Here is a 16,831-nt window from a genome sequence, read left to right on the forward strand (position 1 = left end):
CAGAACATAATAACCCCTTTGAAATAGCAAATTGCATTTTATATTAATTTGTGCCCATCGAAATTTACCACGTAATTGGCCACTGTATAGATCTGATGTAATTCTTGCAAATGTATGTGCAAGAATGAAATAAATTAACATATTGTACTCGAATTTCTTGACAAAACAGTAAACAAAGCACCAAGAACAAGCCATGTTCAAGGGATAAGGAAACTAGTGTACCATTATATGTTTATGACAGGCATTATCAAACAGGAAGTGTAATATGATGTTATATTAGGTTAGGTTCAGAATTCTCACTAGGATTTTTAAAATTTGGGGAAAAAAAGAATTGGTGTGAACGCATATAAAAGGTAAATTCCATTGCTAGATTTTATTTTTTTTTTTTTGGGGGGGGGGGGGGGGGGGGAGCCATCCCTGTTTTAAAACCTTTTGAAATATTTAGTGGATTAATACACTAATTAAGTTTGCCTGCGGGAAGAGGTCTATTTTGGCAGCAAAGCTAAACTTCACCAGCTGCTTGTATTAGTACAAAAAAATGTTGCTAGGAAGCATACAATATTTAAAAACAATTCACAAGAGCCCAAGCTGCTGTTCATTTCACATAACTGAACAAATGGCATTCTATTAATTTTAACACCAGTCCAGAGTCCATTCTGTTTTAGCTCATATTAAAAGTATTTTAGGTTATACAAACAAACACACTGCTAAAAAATCATCTGTCCAACATACTTACGCTTGGTAACAGAGAGTTGGTAATAAAAAGGGAAGCAATACTAAACCAATCTAAAACGGTTTGCACAGACAGATCATTATTCTCTTCCTGAATTAAATCTTTTCACAATTAGCTACAACTCAGAAAACAATGTGGGACATATGTTCTTCAGACACACGTGCAGGATTTCCATCACAGTAAAAAGGACCTGTACCTGAACTGTTACAGTAGCTAGGGTTAAGCAGGTATGTAAAGTATGGCTTAAATGCTGAACCCATATCATTCATTCTTGCTTCAAAACAAATATGATATTGAACGCTCCAAATAAAACCTGGGCATTTGCCTCTTGCAGTCTTATTCAATTCATTTTATTTTCTCTAAACATTGTACTTTGATTATGAAATGTTTACAAAATCAGTCAAGATGTCATATAATCCTGAGACTGAACCCTGTATCTTATTCTGCAACCTGAAAATATTTTTATCACCATATGAGCAGTAGTGCAGTGTAGTGGTGTGGGGCAGGGCTCATAACCTAAAAGTTGCCAGTTCAATTCCCAGGTGGGCCCCTGCTGTGGTACCCTCAGACAAGGTAATTAACCTAAATTGCCTCAGTAAATGTCCAGCTGGATAGCATATAAAAATTGTAAGCTATGTAAGTTGCTCTGGATAAGGCCATCTGCTAAGCAAATGTAATATAATGAAGTATAATGATACCCAGTTAAGTATTTTGGTTATTTTATGCACATGCGTAAAATAAGATTAAAAAAAATAATTTTCCCAATTTAATCAAAGAACATATCCCTGGATAATAGAAATGTTGCTTTCAGTCCATTATTCAGTTTATTTCCCATTTCCATCTTAAATGAGTAAATTAATGAATAACAATCTGAATGTTAAGTAAAGTAAACACTGTTAAACTGAAGACTTACATTTAAATCCAGACACAAAGCAGGGAGTCTAAGAATTGTGTCTAAACAAAGTAAAGTACGAGCCTTTAGGCCATTATACACTAAGGAGGGGTGCTGGGCATGGGACTCTGGTAGCCATGGTGAAGCCTGAAAAGGTGAGTTTTCATTATGCATTAGAGGCCAAGGGGTGAAGTGTTCTGACAGTTACACAGGGTCCATTCATAGAATCAGAATCAGACATACTCGCCAAGCATGCTTCTACACATACAGGGAATTTGACTCTGGTTCCAGTGTCTCTCATAATGCTTTCATACAAAGTGACAACAAAAAATACCAAACAACAGTAGTGATACAATGAACAACAACAGTAGTGCAGTGGTGCATTCTATGATGAAACAAGCTGAGGTAGGGGCGTGTGATGGGGAAGACACTGGAAGCTAGTGAAGGGAGCAGTGAGTTAATTATGCTATGTTAAGTTCTTACACACATTATTAAACACAAATGAAAACATATGCTACCAAACTAAACCTATCCTCTGAAAGTGAAGCAATTACGTGATCCGTCTGTTTTTACAGAAGTTTAAAAAAGATTTCTTTATCTTGCACTATGATGTACAACTACGGATATGATCTTATGTTTCTTTTTTATTGTATATAGTGGGATAGACATGTCAACATTTCTTCATCATTTATTTTATAGAAAGAAGATAAATATCTTTTTTTTTACAAATGTGAATGAAAGTTGTTCCTCAGTAACAACTTGTGTATAGACAAGAGATCTAAAAATCTCATTACATCATCTGGATTTTATCTCACCTTGGACAGTTAGCATTTCCCATTACTCACACAGACAGAAATGAAGTGAATAAAAGGTACTAGGTATGAATGGGCACCCCCTTAGGACACAATCCCCTAAAGCAGAAACTGCACACCAACAAGTTTGGTTAATCACAGTCAACAGTTTTATTTCCAAATAAAAGAACCAGCACCTGGATCAAGAAAGAAAACAAACTTTAGCGTTCAACATTTTATTTTTGCTTTTTTGCAGTGCCCTCATTTACATGCTAAACCAAAGTCACTGCATTCTGTAACTTGGTGGTACTTACTTAATCCAAGAGAAAAAGGCAACACAGATGGTACTTTAGTAAAAGAGAAGATAGAAAGAGATGTTTACACAACACAGCATGTATCAATAAAAGTAAAAGAGGTATCAAAATACAAAAAAGAAAAACATTAAAATGATGAGTATTTGGCAAAATAGAATGAATCCCACTGATGATATAGAGTCAAATAAGGATTTCTAAAGAATGTTAAGTCAAGCTGTTTTGATTATTGTTTTAACAGTAAATAATCACTTACAGTTACAGAAAATAATCAGAAATAAATGTCAAATGCACAACTAACAAGAAATGATCATATTCATTTATTTAAAAATTTGTGTGTACAGTATAACTTCAGTATGTAGGTCAGTTTTGCAATATATTCACATATAAAGGCCTAATTTCCAACCCACTCTCACCTATTTATTCCTCATTGTTTACACTGCAGCGTGGAACAAGTTTCAGTTTTATTGGGTTTTTAGGTGCAATTAGTCCTTGAACATCCAGCTCCACTGGTACCTGATGAAACAGACACAGGAAATTAGCTCAGACTTTTATATACTGTCCTGACTCCAGCCTTGCAAAACTCCAAAATGTCTGTCTGATTGCAACCATTCATATTCTGCAATTAGCTAATAAAGAGCTAGGTTCCCAATTTGATAAACAGTGTGTCTTGCCACAACAGAGATCAAAGGAGAGTTTGACAATACAAATACACAGAATAAGTCACATTAAGGCTGATTTATAAATGCCTCTTCCAACATCATTAACACCCCTACACTATCAGACAAAACATAACCACTAGCTAATCAGACGCAAAAAGTATGAGAACATTACTTTGGAGGGCTTATGCTTCAACCCAAAACTTTAACTACTAATACTCTACATGAGGCTTATTTTTGAGGTAAAAGTAGCTGTTTATTTCTGAGACATTTAGGATAATGAACGTCAATTATCAATTATTATACTTTCACAATACATTATGAATGTTTTATCTTTTGAAGGATAGGTCATTTTTTCTCGTTTTGAAAGAAATTCTGTGATTTGCAGGTATCTGTGCGTGTTCATCCAAAGACTCTCAGAGTATCTACACTTGGGTTAGCCCTGTGACACTCATAAACAGAGGGGAGAAAGGAAACATAACAGACACACTCACAGACACTGAACAGCTCTCACCTCTGTCTCATCACAAACAGCAAAGCTGAAGTTCTGTAAAACCTGAACCACAGCCAGTTTAATGAGGAGGACGGCAAATCTCATCCCAATGCAGTTCCGAGGACCAGCTCCAAATGGCATGTAGACATAGGGGTCTATGCTCTCTTTGTTCTCCTTGCTAAACCTATGTGTGGAAATAAGAGGGGAGTAAGTGACCAATCACATATTTAGAAACTACCTAGGTCTGCAATTAACAAGGTAAAACATAGATGAAATGACTGGCTTGAGGTCAAACATGAATAAAATGACTTTTACATGATAAGTAAGAACAATGAGTAAGGAAAATTGAGTTTGTTGAGCCTAATTTTGAACAATCTGAGTGACTCCTCTAAAAATCATCTCCACTAAAAATCCTGGGAAGCTGAGTTAAAACATGTAAGAAAACAAATAAAAACACTTATTTGTACCAGTATTAAATGTACCTAATTCCTACCTATGCCCTCTTGTTTTGATAACAGTACTCATTACATTATATGAATTTAGCAGACGCTCTTATCCTGGGTGACTTCCAGCACGATAGAACATAGGTGTATCCATTCCAAGTTAAATGAGCACCAGTGTCAGACCAAGCTAACAACACTCCCAGACCACTGAGTGTGAGCATAACACTATTCAAGCCCTACCACAATTCTTCTTAAAATAGTTTCTGCATTCCACTTTTTATCCCTTTTGGAAAAACCAATGGCATCTCCCTAGCTCTCCTTCATTCTAGACAAAAACACATCAAGTGTCAAGTTTGTCTTCATATTTTATACGTTTAATACCTAGATCCTGGTCTTGTACTTCTTTGTGTCTCAGCTTCTATGTCCATAGTGTGGTGTCCAGACCTGGACACTATTCCAAATCTGGTCTGACTACTACATTATATAGCATTAATAGAACCTTCTTTGATTTATAATCAATACTAATCTTTTTCATATTACACAGGCACATTACACTGGCCTTAAAATAATTCCGCCTTCTACATTGTTATTGCCCACAAGTACAAATTTTAGCAATATTAAACTCCATTTGTAAGCTGTCTCTCTTCTTTAGAATTCCTACTCAAGTACAAAATGTGAACACCTGATGAATGGAAACACATAGGTGCTAGAATATCAAATCAGTTACAGCTGTGACTCAAATTGCTGAATTTTCCACAATGCCTTACCTCTCAGGTTTGAAGAGCTCAGGTTCTGACCACAATTTGGGGTCACGGTGCAGGACATAAATTGGCATCATGACCACAGTCCCTTTAGGGATGGTCACTCCATTGATCTCAACGGTCTTCTTGCAAACCCTTTCAAGACGAGCAGCGATGGGGAAGAGTCTCAGAGACTCATTCAAAACCATATCCAAGTACTCCATTTTCATTAGTGGTTCATATCTCACTGGGGCCTTCAACAAACAAGGCAAAAAAACATTGCACTCAGTTGTAAATATAAATATAAAGAGTGGAATTAAATCTTTATAGTTTGATTTGCTTTCAATGTGAGTAACTCCCACCAGACACAGAAATTGCTGTAAAAAGTCAGCAAAAAGTTTGATTCCTTTCAAATCAAAATTGTTGGCAACACAGTTGCATAACAATATGCTCTCTCTCTCTCTCTCTCTCTCTCTCTCTCGTTCTGATGAGCTGCATAGCAGTAGTTGATGTGAATGAAATAATGAATCTAATTCAAATTGCATTTAGACTTCAAACCTTTATATATGCACTATTCACCTTGATCAAAGTATTTGTATGCACACAAATAAACCTCCTACACAGGACACTCAGCCATCACAAGACCAGAACTTCAAAACATTTCTGTTACACTTAGCACCTAGCAAATATGCATTTATCAGTTTGGTGCATATTTCTCGCAAAAAACCGCTATGGTGGGCATCTCATAAGTGAACAGTTACCTTGTTTGGGAAGACCTGGTCAATCTCCTCTTGCAGTTTTTTCATGATGTCAGGGTTGGTCGCCAAGTTGTATGCCAGGAATGTGAGAGTGCTGCTGCTGGTCTCATACCCAGCAAAAATAAACATCATTGACTGAGACAAAATTTCATGGTCAGTAAGTCCTGCAGAGAAAAACAGATAAATGTACATTCAATTTACAGGTATACTAGTTCCTATCAAATACTGAAACCTTTCAGTAGTTACTGGGTGAAGGGATAAGGACTTCTGCCAAAATAAAAAGACAGTGGTAATGTGAGACTTCATACAGCCCAGTTTTCTTTTATGGCTGCCGCACCTGTAATGTTTATTTAATAGCCCAACATTACTGGTCCACACAGCTCACATGAAAGGAGCTGAGAGCACTCTTTCTCTAGTCTTCATAAGTTGTTTATTTTTTGAATAGTCCCATTTTCTTTTTTTTTTTTTTACCTCAGAACATTATCAGGAAAAAAATGAACTGATTTACATGCCAACAAATACCATACCCAGACAGCTTTATTTTCACTTGATCAGAGAAATCCAATACAATAATTGTGTACAATAAATGTACACTGTTGTGGGAGGTACATTTTTTGGGAAATACAGTTATGAACACAATCCTGATTCATCCACAGCCCACAGATAGTAGAATAGTAGCCTTAACCTGTGTCCAGGCCAAATTACAAACATGGGTTTCCCAGCGTTTGACTGTTTTTAACTGTTCGTCTGTAAAGGATTCTATTTTAAATGTGAAATAAATTCTATATGTATCACTTTAAAATAACACGTATACATATTGATTTGCTTTTTACATGTAGGTGAGTGCTATACCTTTTAGTGGCTGATTTCCATTTGGGGTAGTACCCTTTTCAGGTATCTGGGAATCCACCATCAGTTGTAGAAAATCCACACGGTTCTAAATAGGGAATTACCAAAACCTGAAGTCCACAGAATCACATGCAAACCAATTTATTCTCAAACTTAATTTTGCTTTAGGTTGTTACCCAAATTCTTTATCCGTATTCTGGAAAATATGCTAATTAAAGTAATATGGAAAAAAGTAACTTGATGTTCTGCTCTTACCTTGTGAACATTCGTTTCACGTTCTGACTTTATTTTTTGAAGAGAAGCATAAAAGAAATCTGTCACAGATGTTGGAAAGAGGGCAAAGTCCATTTTCTCCAGAAGCGGAGCCAAAAAAGGGAAGAATGCTAAACAAATAAGAAGAGGAAAGGTATAAAGAATCATTTTTCATAGATATGACACCAGACATGTCTTCATGAGTTAAAAACTACTATATATTGTATATAGTTGACAACAACAGTAAGGGGTATATTCACACCCATAGAAATAATGTACAACGTGTCTCAACATAAACTGCAAAACATGACAATGCAGTGAACTGTTTCAAAATATTGAAATAAGTATTACCTATTAAGATAAAAAGAGGACTGAGCAGGTCAAATTTGAGCATTTTCTTGATGTTGGTGACAAATGGATCTTTGGGATTATTGAGAGAGTCAATGTCAACACTGAAGGACGTACTGGTGACAACATCCATACTGTATGCACCAAAGAACCTGAAACACAAATCAAACATTAAAAAACATGAGCTACTAATATAAATGAACACCTGAACATTCTGCAGAGCAAGAGTAACTTTTAATTTCCTACAGCACAACTTTTGAAAGGCAAATTAATGCACCTCCACACAGAAAAAAAGAAATATTTATGGTTATGGCGTGTACTGTGATGTTTGTAGATCTCTTCAGCTCTGGGCTCAGTTCAGGGTCACAAATCTACATTAAATGTCTTCACTCACAGTTAGGGTATTGTTGAAATGGTCAGAGTTGATCTCTCAGACCCAGCAGACAATCCCACTGTATTGATCAAGTGGGCCCATGGGAAAGGGAGAATGCACAAGGTTTGGAAACCCTGCAAGTCACTGCACTCTACCCCTTTCATTACTCACTCCTTCATTTCTGCTGCTTCCCCACTGTCAGCCTTTCTCTGTAGACTCTTAACTAAGTTTTCGGAGTGTTGTGTCATAATTGTAAACACCTGTATAAGCAAAAGAGAATACAAGAAATATTAAAAATGTAGAATCTCACTAGAATGTTCTACCCATGGAAACATAACAGCATAAACAGAGGTTAAGTATCAGTTGCTACCATGTAAGCTAAAAGTGTACACCATCTCTTAGTTTTGAACACTGTCGTGTTGTGGGTTAACAGGAGTTATGTACACCTACACACACATATAAAACCAACAAATACACAGCCAATAGCAGTGAACAATTCCATACTGTATTTCATTATTTATTACCACTTTGTAACCTTATCTTAATATTCACAATAACAGAACTGGTAATAGCATAATGTAATTAATTAAAATGAGTTTTGCCTATACAAGTAATGATAGATACAAGATGTAATACAAGAAGATAACAAGCCCTCAAGACAATTCTTATGATTCAACTCTTGGAGGCCAAGCAGATGGTTATGATCTTCAGCAATGACAATGACGGCCATAGCACCCACAAAAAAACTGTGTAATTTCTTCACAATACTTATCTTTAACATTGTGCGTCTGTGGTTTTCTTTCTTGTGTGATATTACTGTATCTGGTATACACATACTATTTCTGTCCATTAGCGCCCCCACACACGCCATGGTCAGGCCGAATAATAGACTATGCCCTAAGTCCCACCCCTGAATACTGCTTAACCAATACTTTATTTGTCTTTATATTTATTTGCAATCATGTAGAACAAATTGACAACATTAGTAAGTGGTGGCAGGTTGACATGAAGTAGGCAGCTAGCTAGTTAGCTATTTACTGTATAAATACCACCATTTAACATTACTCCTTTTCTCATAATATGCAAACGTTCACTTTGCTATAAATGTCCTAGTATTAACTAACTACTGTTAATGCTTGGCCGTGCACCTGCATATAATTCACAGATCAGTAGCTACCCCACTAAATGGTCAAGCATTGGAGCACTGGCAATCAAAATTCTCTGACGGCACCACTAGATGTGATCACGACATAGCTTTGTTTTTGTATGGCTTTGTAACAGTTCAGACATAGAGTAGAGAAATATGTCCTACATATGCAGTGAAGAGTTAATGGAAGCTTACCTCTTTCAATCTGCCACTGGTAAAAGAGGGAGAAAGAACACTTCTGATTCTCTTCCACTCTTCGTCCTCCACAACAGTGATGGCATCGTATAAGGGACCGTTCAGACGGAAGTTCTACAGAAAAAGGACACCTGAGATTCATTTCTGATCACACATGCACTTGTGTCCATTCTGTGGTCTTCAGAGTTTGTATTTATGTCTAATCAGACATTCTGAGATGCAGTATTGTCTTACTCTTCTGTTGGTGAAGAGAGAGTAGCACTCCTTGATCAGAATAGTTTTGATCATTGCAGGATCCATAATGGCCATCACTGGCTGTCTGCCATCATAGAAACTAGAGGGAAATAACAAAAGCATATAAATGAATTTGGGACAAATCCATGTCCGGCACATGGATTTGTTCCATCCAGAAAAGGTAAAAAAAAAGTGATTTAAGAAACATAAGAAGTGTTTCTGTCATACAAGAAATTTTGTTTTGAGTTTGGCACCCTGAGTTCATTAACAATAAAGGTAATCCTGCTTGTGAAACTCATTTATTCAATGTAATGGGTGGAGTACCACAAGAACCACAGATTCACCATTTTGACTCATACTACTTACAGAGAAAATGAATGTAAAATGGTTTATTCATATAGAAAGCATTGAATATTTTGTGTCCACTGTCTTAGTAAATCTGACCATCAGAGCATTGGACAGTGATGTGTTGAGTAAATTGAACCCATTCTAAACTGTTGTAACGACCTTGCCGCCTCCCACTTCGGCTTCAGCCATTCAGCGCTCTGCGTTGCCAACCTGCTAATCACCGGTCTGATCAGCGATCATCTCCCTCACCTGTCTCCACCTCGTTAGCTTTGATTTGTTCCCCTATTTAAACCCTTGTGTTTAGATCACCGGAGCGAAGTATACTCTCACGTAAGGGTATGCTAAGCCTGGTTTCTCAAACGCTTCGATTCCTGCCTGTATCCCGTCTGATCTTCTGTTTGTATCCTGCCCCGTTCCAGAATAAAGGTTTGCTGTTCTGCATTTGTGTCCAGCTCTCATTGTAGTGTGTGACCACTGAAAAGAATTCCACACAAGAGAAACGTGACCAGAGGTGTACTTTCAAATGTAAACACATGTAAACAATGTGTGTACACATTTTTAGAATCATTCACCATTTACAATCATTAATCAAAGAGCTGGCAATGCACTTTTCATAAAGAAAAGTGCCCCACATAGTGTCCCACATATTATCAGAATGAAAGTGCAAGTAGAACCTTTTATTTCACCACTTTGCGATTCATATGCAGTTCATTACATTTACTGTTCAGTAATCCTATTTGGCGCAACTTTTTTTTTTGTCAATTTGCTACTCTGTAATCCCAATCACTGAAACATGTATCAATTTGAGCTCACTTTCAACAGTTTCACAACATGTAAATTATGTTGATCAAATGCCACACCAACTGGCGCTCCATCATCATGAAGATCAGATCTTATGTATGCCTGCCTTACCAAATAGCCAGGTTAAACACGGTAAGGGTGTCAGAAGAATCCCTCCCTCCCTTGCCTCCTACTCAACCAAACTCCTGGTCAAAAGCCTTAGTTCTCTCCCACTGCGACTTGAACAATCAAACCCCTCATTCTTAAGGCTTGTGACGTGACAACCGCAGCAGCCAGGCAAAAGAATTCCAAAATGGAGCCAAGCAACAAATGAAGTGGCAGGAGTGTTTATTGTCTCCCAGGCATGCAGGTGAAGATGAAGGCTATACACAGTGCAGGTGGCAAAAGTATCAAAATAAACAAAAAACAGAACTCGAGCAACAAAGATGCAACCAAAAAATAAAATAACAAACAGGTAAACAAAACTATTTTCAGGGGTTTCCAATAATACCCATTCATTGACTGTATACACTTAGACTCTGTCCAGTCTTACTCCCATTCATTCAATCAACCATCCAACCACAAAATGAGGGCAAAGACTTCCTTAAATACCCTCCTAGCTGGCTGGGATGATCCAAAACAATTTAAATTCAAACAATTTAAACTGTTAATATTGCCATAAATAACAGAAATAATTTACAATAACAGTAGCATTTCAATTATAACACAAAACACATTTTCAGATTTACCCATGTTCGGAAAATAAACATATATGCAACTGGTGTTAACTGGACTATACCACCCGATGTACATTAAATTATATACACAGTGCCAGCGCAACGAATCCCCCTTTGCTCCCCGATGACCCGTAAACAGTGGCTGCGGACTGAAACACAAACAGGTGTGCGGTATGATGCTTGCTACTCACACGGTACCATAAAACATTTAAAACCGGGTTAAAACTGCTATGTTTTTAACAGCGTGTAGCTTCACTACCCTGTTAGTTGGCCACCCTATCAACAACAGTGTAGCCTAACAGTAATTTAAAACTTCGTTTCTAAACGTGCGCAGTGCGCTCGGTTGCGAACTAGAAAATTTACGTCGTAATTCCGCAAGCTGTTTTTGTACAATAAAACGGGTAAGTTAAACAGTCGTGTACGTTATATTTTATTGACCCAATTTTCGATGTATTCCGTAACGGGCCAGCAGCTCCGTTACAAGGCTCCTGCTCAGCTGATCCACAATATCCCCAAATTCTTCCATGTCTCACTTATTGTGATCTCACTCCACTTTAAAGTGTTGGTGGCTCGCTCACCAACTGGTGTTAGCCTACCAAGCAGTGTGGGAAATGGCTCCCCCTTATCTTAAATTGATCATCAGACCCTACACCCCAGCCAGGCAACTTCACTCAGCTTCTTCTGGACACTTGACTGTCCTCCTTTCTCGTAATCTTGTATCCCAGTCACATCATCTGTCTGTCTAGGCCCCTGTGTGGTGGATTAAGCTCCCTGCTACAGTCAGAGTAGAGGAAATGATGGCTATCTTCCATCACAGACTAAAGACCCACCTCTTCAGGCTACACCACAGCCCCCCCCCCCCCCCCCCCATTCCAAGAATGATTTTTTACTCTGTTTATGACATTACATTACATTATTGATGTTTATCATATGCTCTTATCCAGAACAACTTAGATAGGTTACTTTTTTTTTTTTTTTTACCTGTTATCCATTTATACAGCTGGGTATTTATGAGGCAATTCTTGGTTAAGTATCTTGCCCAAGGGTACAGCAGCAGTGTCCCAGGAGGCAATTGAACTAACAACCTTTCAGTTACGAGTCCTGCTCCTTACCACTATGCTACACTGCCATCCCATGTATTTATATGCAATTATATACATGGAAATGTACTTCAGGGTTATGTGTGATACTTTATGTGGATGTTTACTTCATGGTAAGTGCTAGCATTTTACTTGGAATGTAAAGTCCCTCTGTAGTGTACTATGTTGCATTTACATGTTGATGTAAATATGCACCTGGATTACATTTGACACTTGTTCATATGTGGTTAGTGGTGTCCTATTTGTGCAACTTTTTATACCATCTTATTAGATGCACTTTTTAAGTTACTCTGGATAAGAGCATCTGCTAAATGACAACAATGTGATGTAATGTAGTGTAACCATTCGCCTATTCAAGACAGCTTGCTAGCCAGAGTGGACAATCACTGTCAATATCATGAAATATCATGGCTATGATTTACAAAAATGAGATATATAAGAGGCTATCATACAAGTGGCAATACACTTCTCTTTAAAGTGGTACTTGCACTAAAAACATGACAGTATTAGTGTAACATGTCAAACAGTACATGCAGTTAGTCTTTTTACATTGTGAAGTGGTGGAGCTGCCGAACTTTAACATTAATGTCAGTAATGATATCCGTAATCTTCCAAAAGGGACTTGTATAATTAAAATTTAGAATTTAGAAAATTTGGGGTTTAACTCATTAGTTCAATTTTGAGGATGAACTATATTTTGCAAAAGATCTGGGAGACTAGATGCTAGTTAGGCATCTTTAAAAAAAAAAAAAAAATTGGAATTTCTAGTATATTCTCCCCCCGTTTTCTGCCATTTTGGAATGCTCAGTTGTGTTACAGACGCCGCCCTGTCTCTGAACTCACTACTGAACTTCCGGGAGGACAAGACAAACATGTAAACATGAGAAACCAGTGAAACTAATGACACTTCTTAAGCCCCCATGTCAAGTTTGCACAAACATAATTAGGAGGAAGACACCTCATGTGCATCTTTGTACAGACAGCACAACTAACCAGGGGGGTCACTGATGAGCAACAGGACAGACATACCTATCCATATAACCCTGTGTTATGAAGCCAATTTTTTTCTGCCGTTTGTGTGCTTTCGGTTATTGTTGGCTGATGACACAGCTGGAATCTAACCTGGGCCGTAGGGTGGAGCACTTTGAACATCAAGCGCTTTTACTGATTGAACTACTTGGGAGACCACTAGTTAAGATATCGTAAACATTAACTATATAGCAGTTACCTAGACATCCTGCTTACTTGCCTGGGTGTCCTGCTACTCAAGATGCTAGCTAGCTAGCTTAGTTGGCTAAACAATACTCAGAAATGTAGCTAACGGTCATAAAGTGAAGAGCGACATATCTGAAGTTATGTTATGTCTAGCTGTATAGTTATCTGTTAGCTACAGTGAATTTTGCTAAGCTGTCTAACTAGCTAGCTACTATTGTGGCATGTTTCACATTCTGGAAACCTAGTCTATTGCCTATTGAAAAAAAAAACATTTTTAATTAGCACCTAAAATGATTTTTCCTTAGTGTGATATTCAGACCACTGTTAAACATAAACATCAAGTACATAAGGTGTGTAACTTTTTACACATAAAGCTTACATTGTAGGAGGAACAACCCTGCCTTTTGGGCTGCTTGCATTGTAGCAGCAAGTATGTCTTCCTTGCGTGTTTTTTCTTACTGAATATTTCACGGTAACAATGATACTCACCCCCATATTCTGCCATATTTCTTAAAACACTCCACGTCAAAATTGTGGAAACCCTGGAAAAGGTGAATTCCAGTGAAACTGTGCCATCACAACGTCTCGGTATTTCTTTTCTTTATATGAAAGCAAACTGGTATAATTTAATAGCTATTAGAAACAAAATATGAAAGCATTTGCCTGAATAAAGGGACAAATTTCTCTTTCTGATATTTTCTGTTATGGATAATCGCCACATCATACACATTGCCAATCATACACCGTATCAATTCCATGGTAATGTTAACCTACCTTTCGGTACTCGGGAAGTGTTCCTACAAAAGGCCAGGGTTTTGGTCCCTGAATTCCCAATGTTTTAAAGACTCCATAGGGCCAGTAACCGTACCTGTTAACATGAATGAAAAGCTAACAGTAAAGTTGACAGTGAGCTGACATAATGTTATTGAGGTTCCAGAAATGGATACAAACCCACAGCCATTAATATTTACGCTTAAGTTTATTTCAGCATCGTGTCGTTCAGTCTTTGATTATGCCGCATCGTCAGAGACTGGACACGCACTGCCGGCCATTCAAATAAACGACTATAACAACTATAACAAAAATAAAGTATTTCCTCAATTTTGAGTAATGAGAATGAGCTGAATATCATGGTGAGCAAGACGTTCAAAGAAATTACCTGAAATCGTCGCATATGAATAGATAAATATAATCTAATATCTAAATTCATTTACGTAGCATGCCAGTTACACTAAAAGCGCTTCTATCCCATCTTAAAGCCTACACCCACCACAATGTGTTGAAAAGTAAAAAAGGACGTTTAAATAAATAACGTAGAAATGACATTATCACGATTAATTATTCGTTTATAACTACCATTGAATTATATTGATTTAATCCGTCCCATCAAACTATTTCCTATATTCATTTTTACAAAATATTTCTGTTATATGACCATTTACTCTAATAGAAACATATAGGGCTAATCTGGTACACTTAAATAATAAAAATTAACTTTACTCACACTACCACCAAGCTTAGAAACAACAGAAGAAGACCCCAGGTCGTTGTCGAAAAAAACAAGAGGACACTCATTGTAGATTCTTCAATGCTTGTTTCAGATATTGCACCTTGCATCCTCAGCGATTACTCCAATTCTTATGTCTGAGTAAAAAACACGCTTAAAGATCAGCTACGAAAGCGTGTCAGATGTGTAGCCTAATGGGCTCCAACGGTAACGATTTACGAAAGATTGTGTCCTGGGAAAGCGAACAATCATAACTGAAGCATTGCACTCTCGGTCTTATATACAGCGAGGTAACAGATTACGCAATTTTTACTGCACAGTGAAGAATTTTGATAAGAATGATAGCTTACACGCAATGGCACTTACCCCAGTAAGATATGCCCGGCCATGCTCTGGTGATCTCACCCTGTATTTTACTATTTCATTGTATTACTGCAGTACTGAGTATTGCTGGAGCATTGAATCATATTGCATAAGCGTATGTTAAGTATTACTGTAGTTGCTATAAACTGTTGACCGTTTTCACGAAATCACCATGATTACAATCTGTTCAGTCCCATTTCAGAGAATATAGGACTGAGTAACAATATTGCAAGAGCATTATGCTCAGGTAAATGAAGAGCGACTGTTCAAGTATTAAAGTAAGGAATGACTGCCATGACTGGTAATAAGTGTAATTGATCTTTGTGTTTGAAGTACTGAATTGAATTGAATTGTGTAATTAATAATACTTACACGTCTTTGCTCTGAATTACCGTAAAAGTCGTTGTGCTATTTTCCTTTTTTATTCATTAATTTTCTACTGTTTATGGTGCCCCCTATATTTCGGAATCGCCAACGAAACACTAGGCTCGTCCTTTGCGGTCGCGCAGGTGGGCTGAGGTGAACAAAACTTAGCTGGCGCAGCTTGAAGTTTTCGGGAGCTGCTCAGACCCCAGCTATTTTCATATAAAAACATTTTCCTGAGCGAATTTTGCATTATTGTTTGATAACAATGTTTATCCAACTCACATTTTAATGCAGTTTTAATCATTTCAATAATAATTGGGAATGAATCTGTGTGTTGGCACTTTCTTTTTCAAGATGTACTCAATTTTGAGTCAAAACATTTGGATTTTGTACATGTTTGTACGTGTTATGTACACTTCTACTGTGACCTTTCCTCATGGAGTGGGGAGTATGAGCTGTTCTGTTAACTTGTTCACAATATTTTGAAAAACATGAAAGAAAAGACTGCAAAGAACTAGGACAGATGTACTCTACTGCACACTTAAAATATTGACCTAATATAACCTGAAACTATTTACTCTGGGTCATATGTCCAGATACCACAACAACAAAGATCTCAGGTGATAAAGTAGTCCTCTTTCACTACATGGGAGTAAGAAAGCCCAGAACACACCCAGATCACATATTTTCCCACTGCACCGCACAAACCTCTGAGGAAGCAGGTCAAACATAATAGCGTTGGAATGTAGGACAGTGTCCACATATCTTCTTATCAAATCGATAATATATTATTACATTAAAACTGTGGCCTTGAAGCTAATGTGCTTCAATCCATTTACAATGGTCACTATATTTGTTCAAAATTATTTTTATATATGTTTTTGTACAGGAGACCCTTCACCTCCCCCTAGAAAATGAATGTTAATTGTTTGTGTTAATCGTTTGTTAAATGTTCAAGGGCCCTCTTTCTTCTAGCAATCAAATTCAAACTGACCAACAGGAGTTTCTTTGTTTGTATAGGGTTTTAAATAATTTATTGCCCTTTTTTGAACTGTTGCTCTTTCCTAATCATTTTATGTGAGAAGTGTTGGCCAGCTTCTCCACAGTTACATATGGATGCATTTGTTTCCTCACATACATAGTTTCTTATATTATAAGCACTTCTGTGCTCAAAAATTGTCATATTTGAGAAGGACA

General features: G+C 37.2%; 1 protein-coding gene across 2 annotated transcripts; it reads right to left on the minus strand.

Moving 5' to 3' along the window:
• Window positions 1-2,621: 2,621 nt before the first annotated feature.
• On the minus strand, window positions 2,622-15,140 carry LOC118780973 (cytochrome P450 3A30-like). 2 transcript variants are annotated; one of them, XM_036533797.1, is made up of 14 exons: window positions 14,903-15,140; window positions 14,173-14,266; window positions 13,888-13,940; window positions 9,219-9,318; window positions 8,985-9,098; window positions 7,814-7,902; window positions 7,273-7,421; window positions 6,925-7,052; window positions 6,673-6,757; window positions 5,824-5,984; window positions 5,090-5,316; window positions 3,901-4,063; window positions 3,144-3,243; window positions 2,623-2,763 (listed from the first exon to the last, which is right to left on the minus strand). In XM_036533797.1, exons 1-13 carry the CDS (start codon window positions 15,013-15,015, stop codon window positions 3,148-3,150), a joined length of 1,572 nt encoding a protein of 523 aa, XP_036389690.1. In that variant the 5' UTR covers window positions 15,016-15,140; the 3' UTR covers window positions 2,623-2,763; window positions 3,144-3,147. The 2 variants fall into 2 exon arrangements, with proteins under 2 accessions (XP_036389681.1, XP_036389690.1); XM_036533788.1 differs by having other exon boundaries at window positions 2,622-3,243.
• Window positions 15,141-16,831: the final 1,691 nt, after the last annotated feature.

The sequence above is a fragment of the Megalops cyprinoides genome, chromosome 1 (genome assembly GCF_013368585.1).
Source record: "Megalops cyprinoides isolate fMegCyp1 chromosome 1, fMegCyp1.pri, whole genome shotgun sequence".
In the NCBI taxonomy this organism is placed as follows: Eukaryota; Metazoa; Chordata; class Actinopteri; order Elopiformes; family Megalopidae; genus Megalops; species Megalops cyprinoides.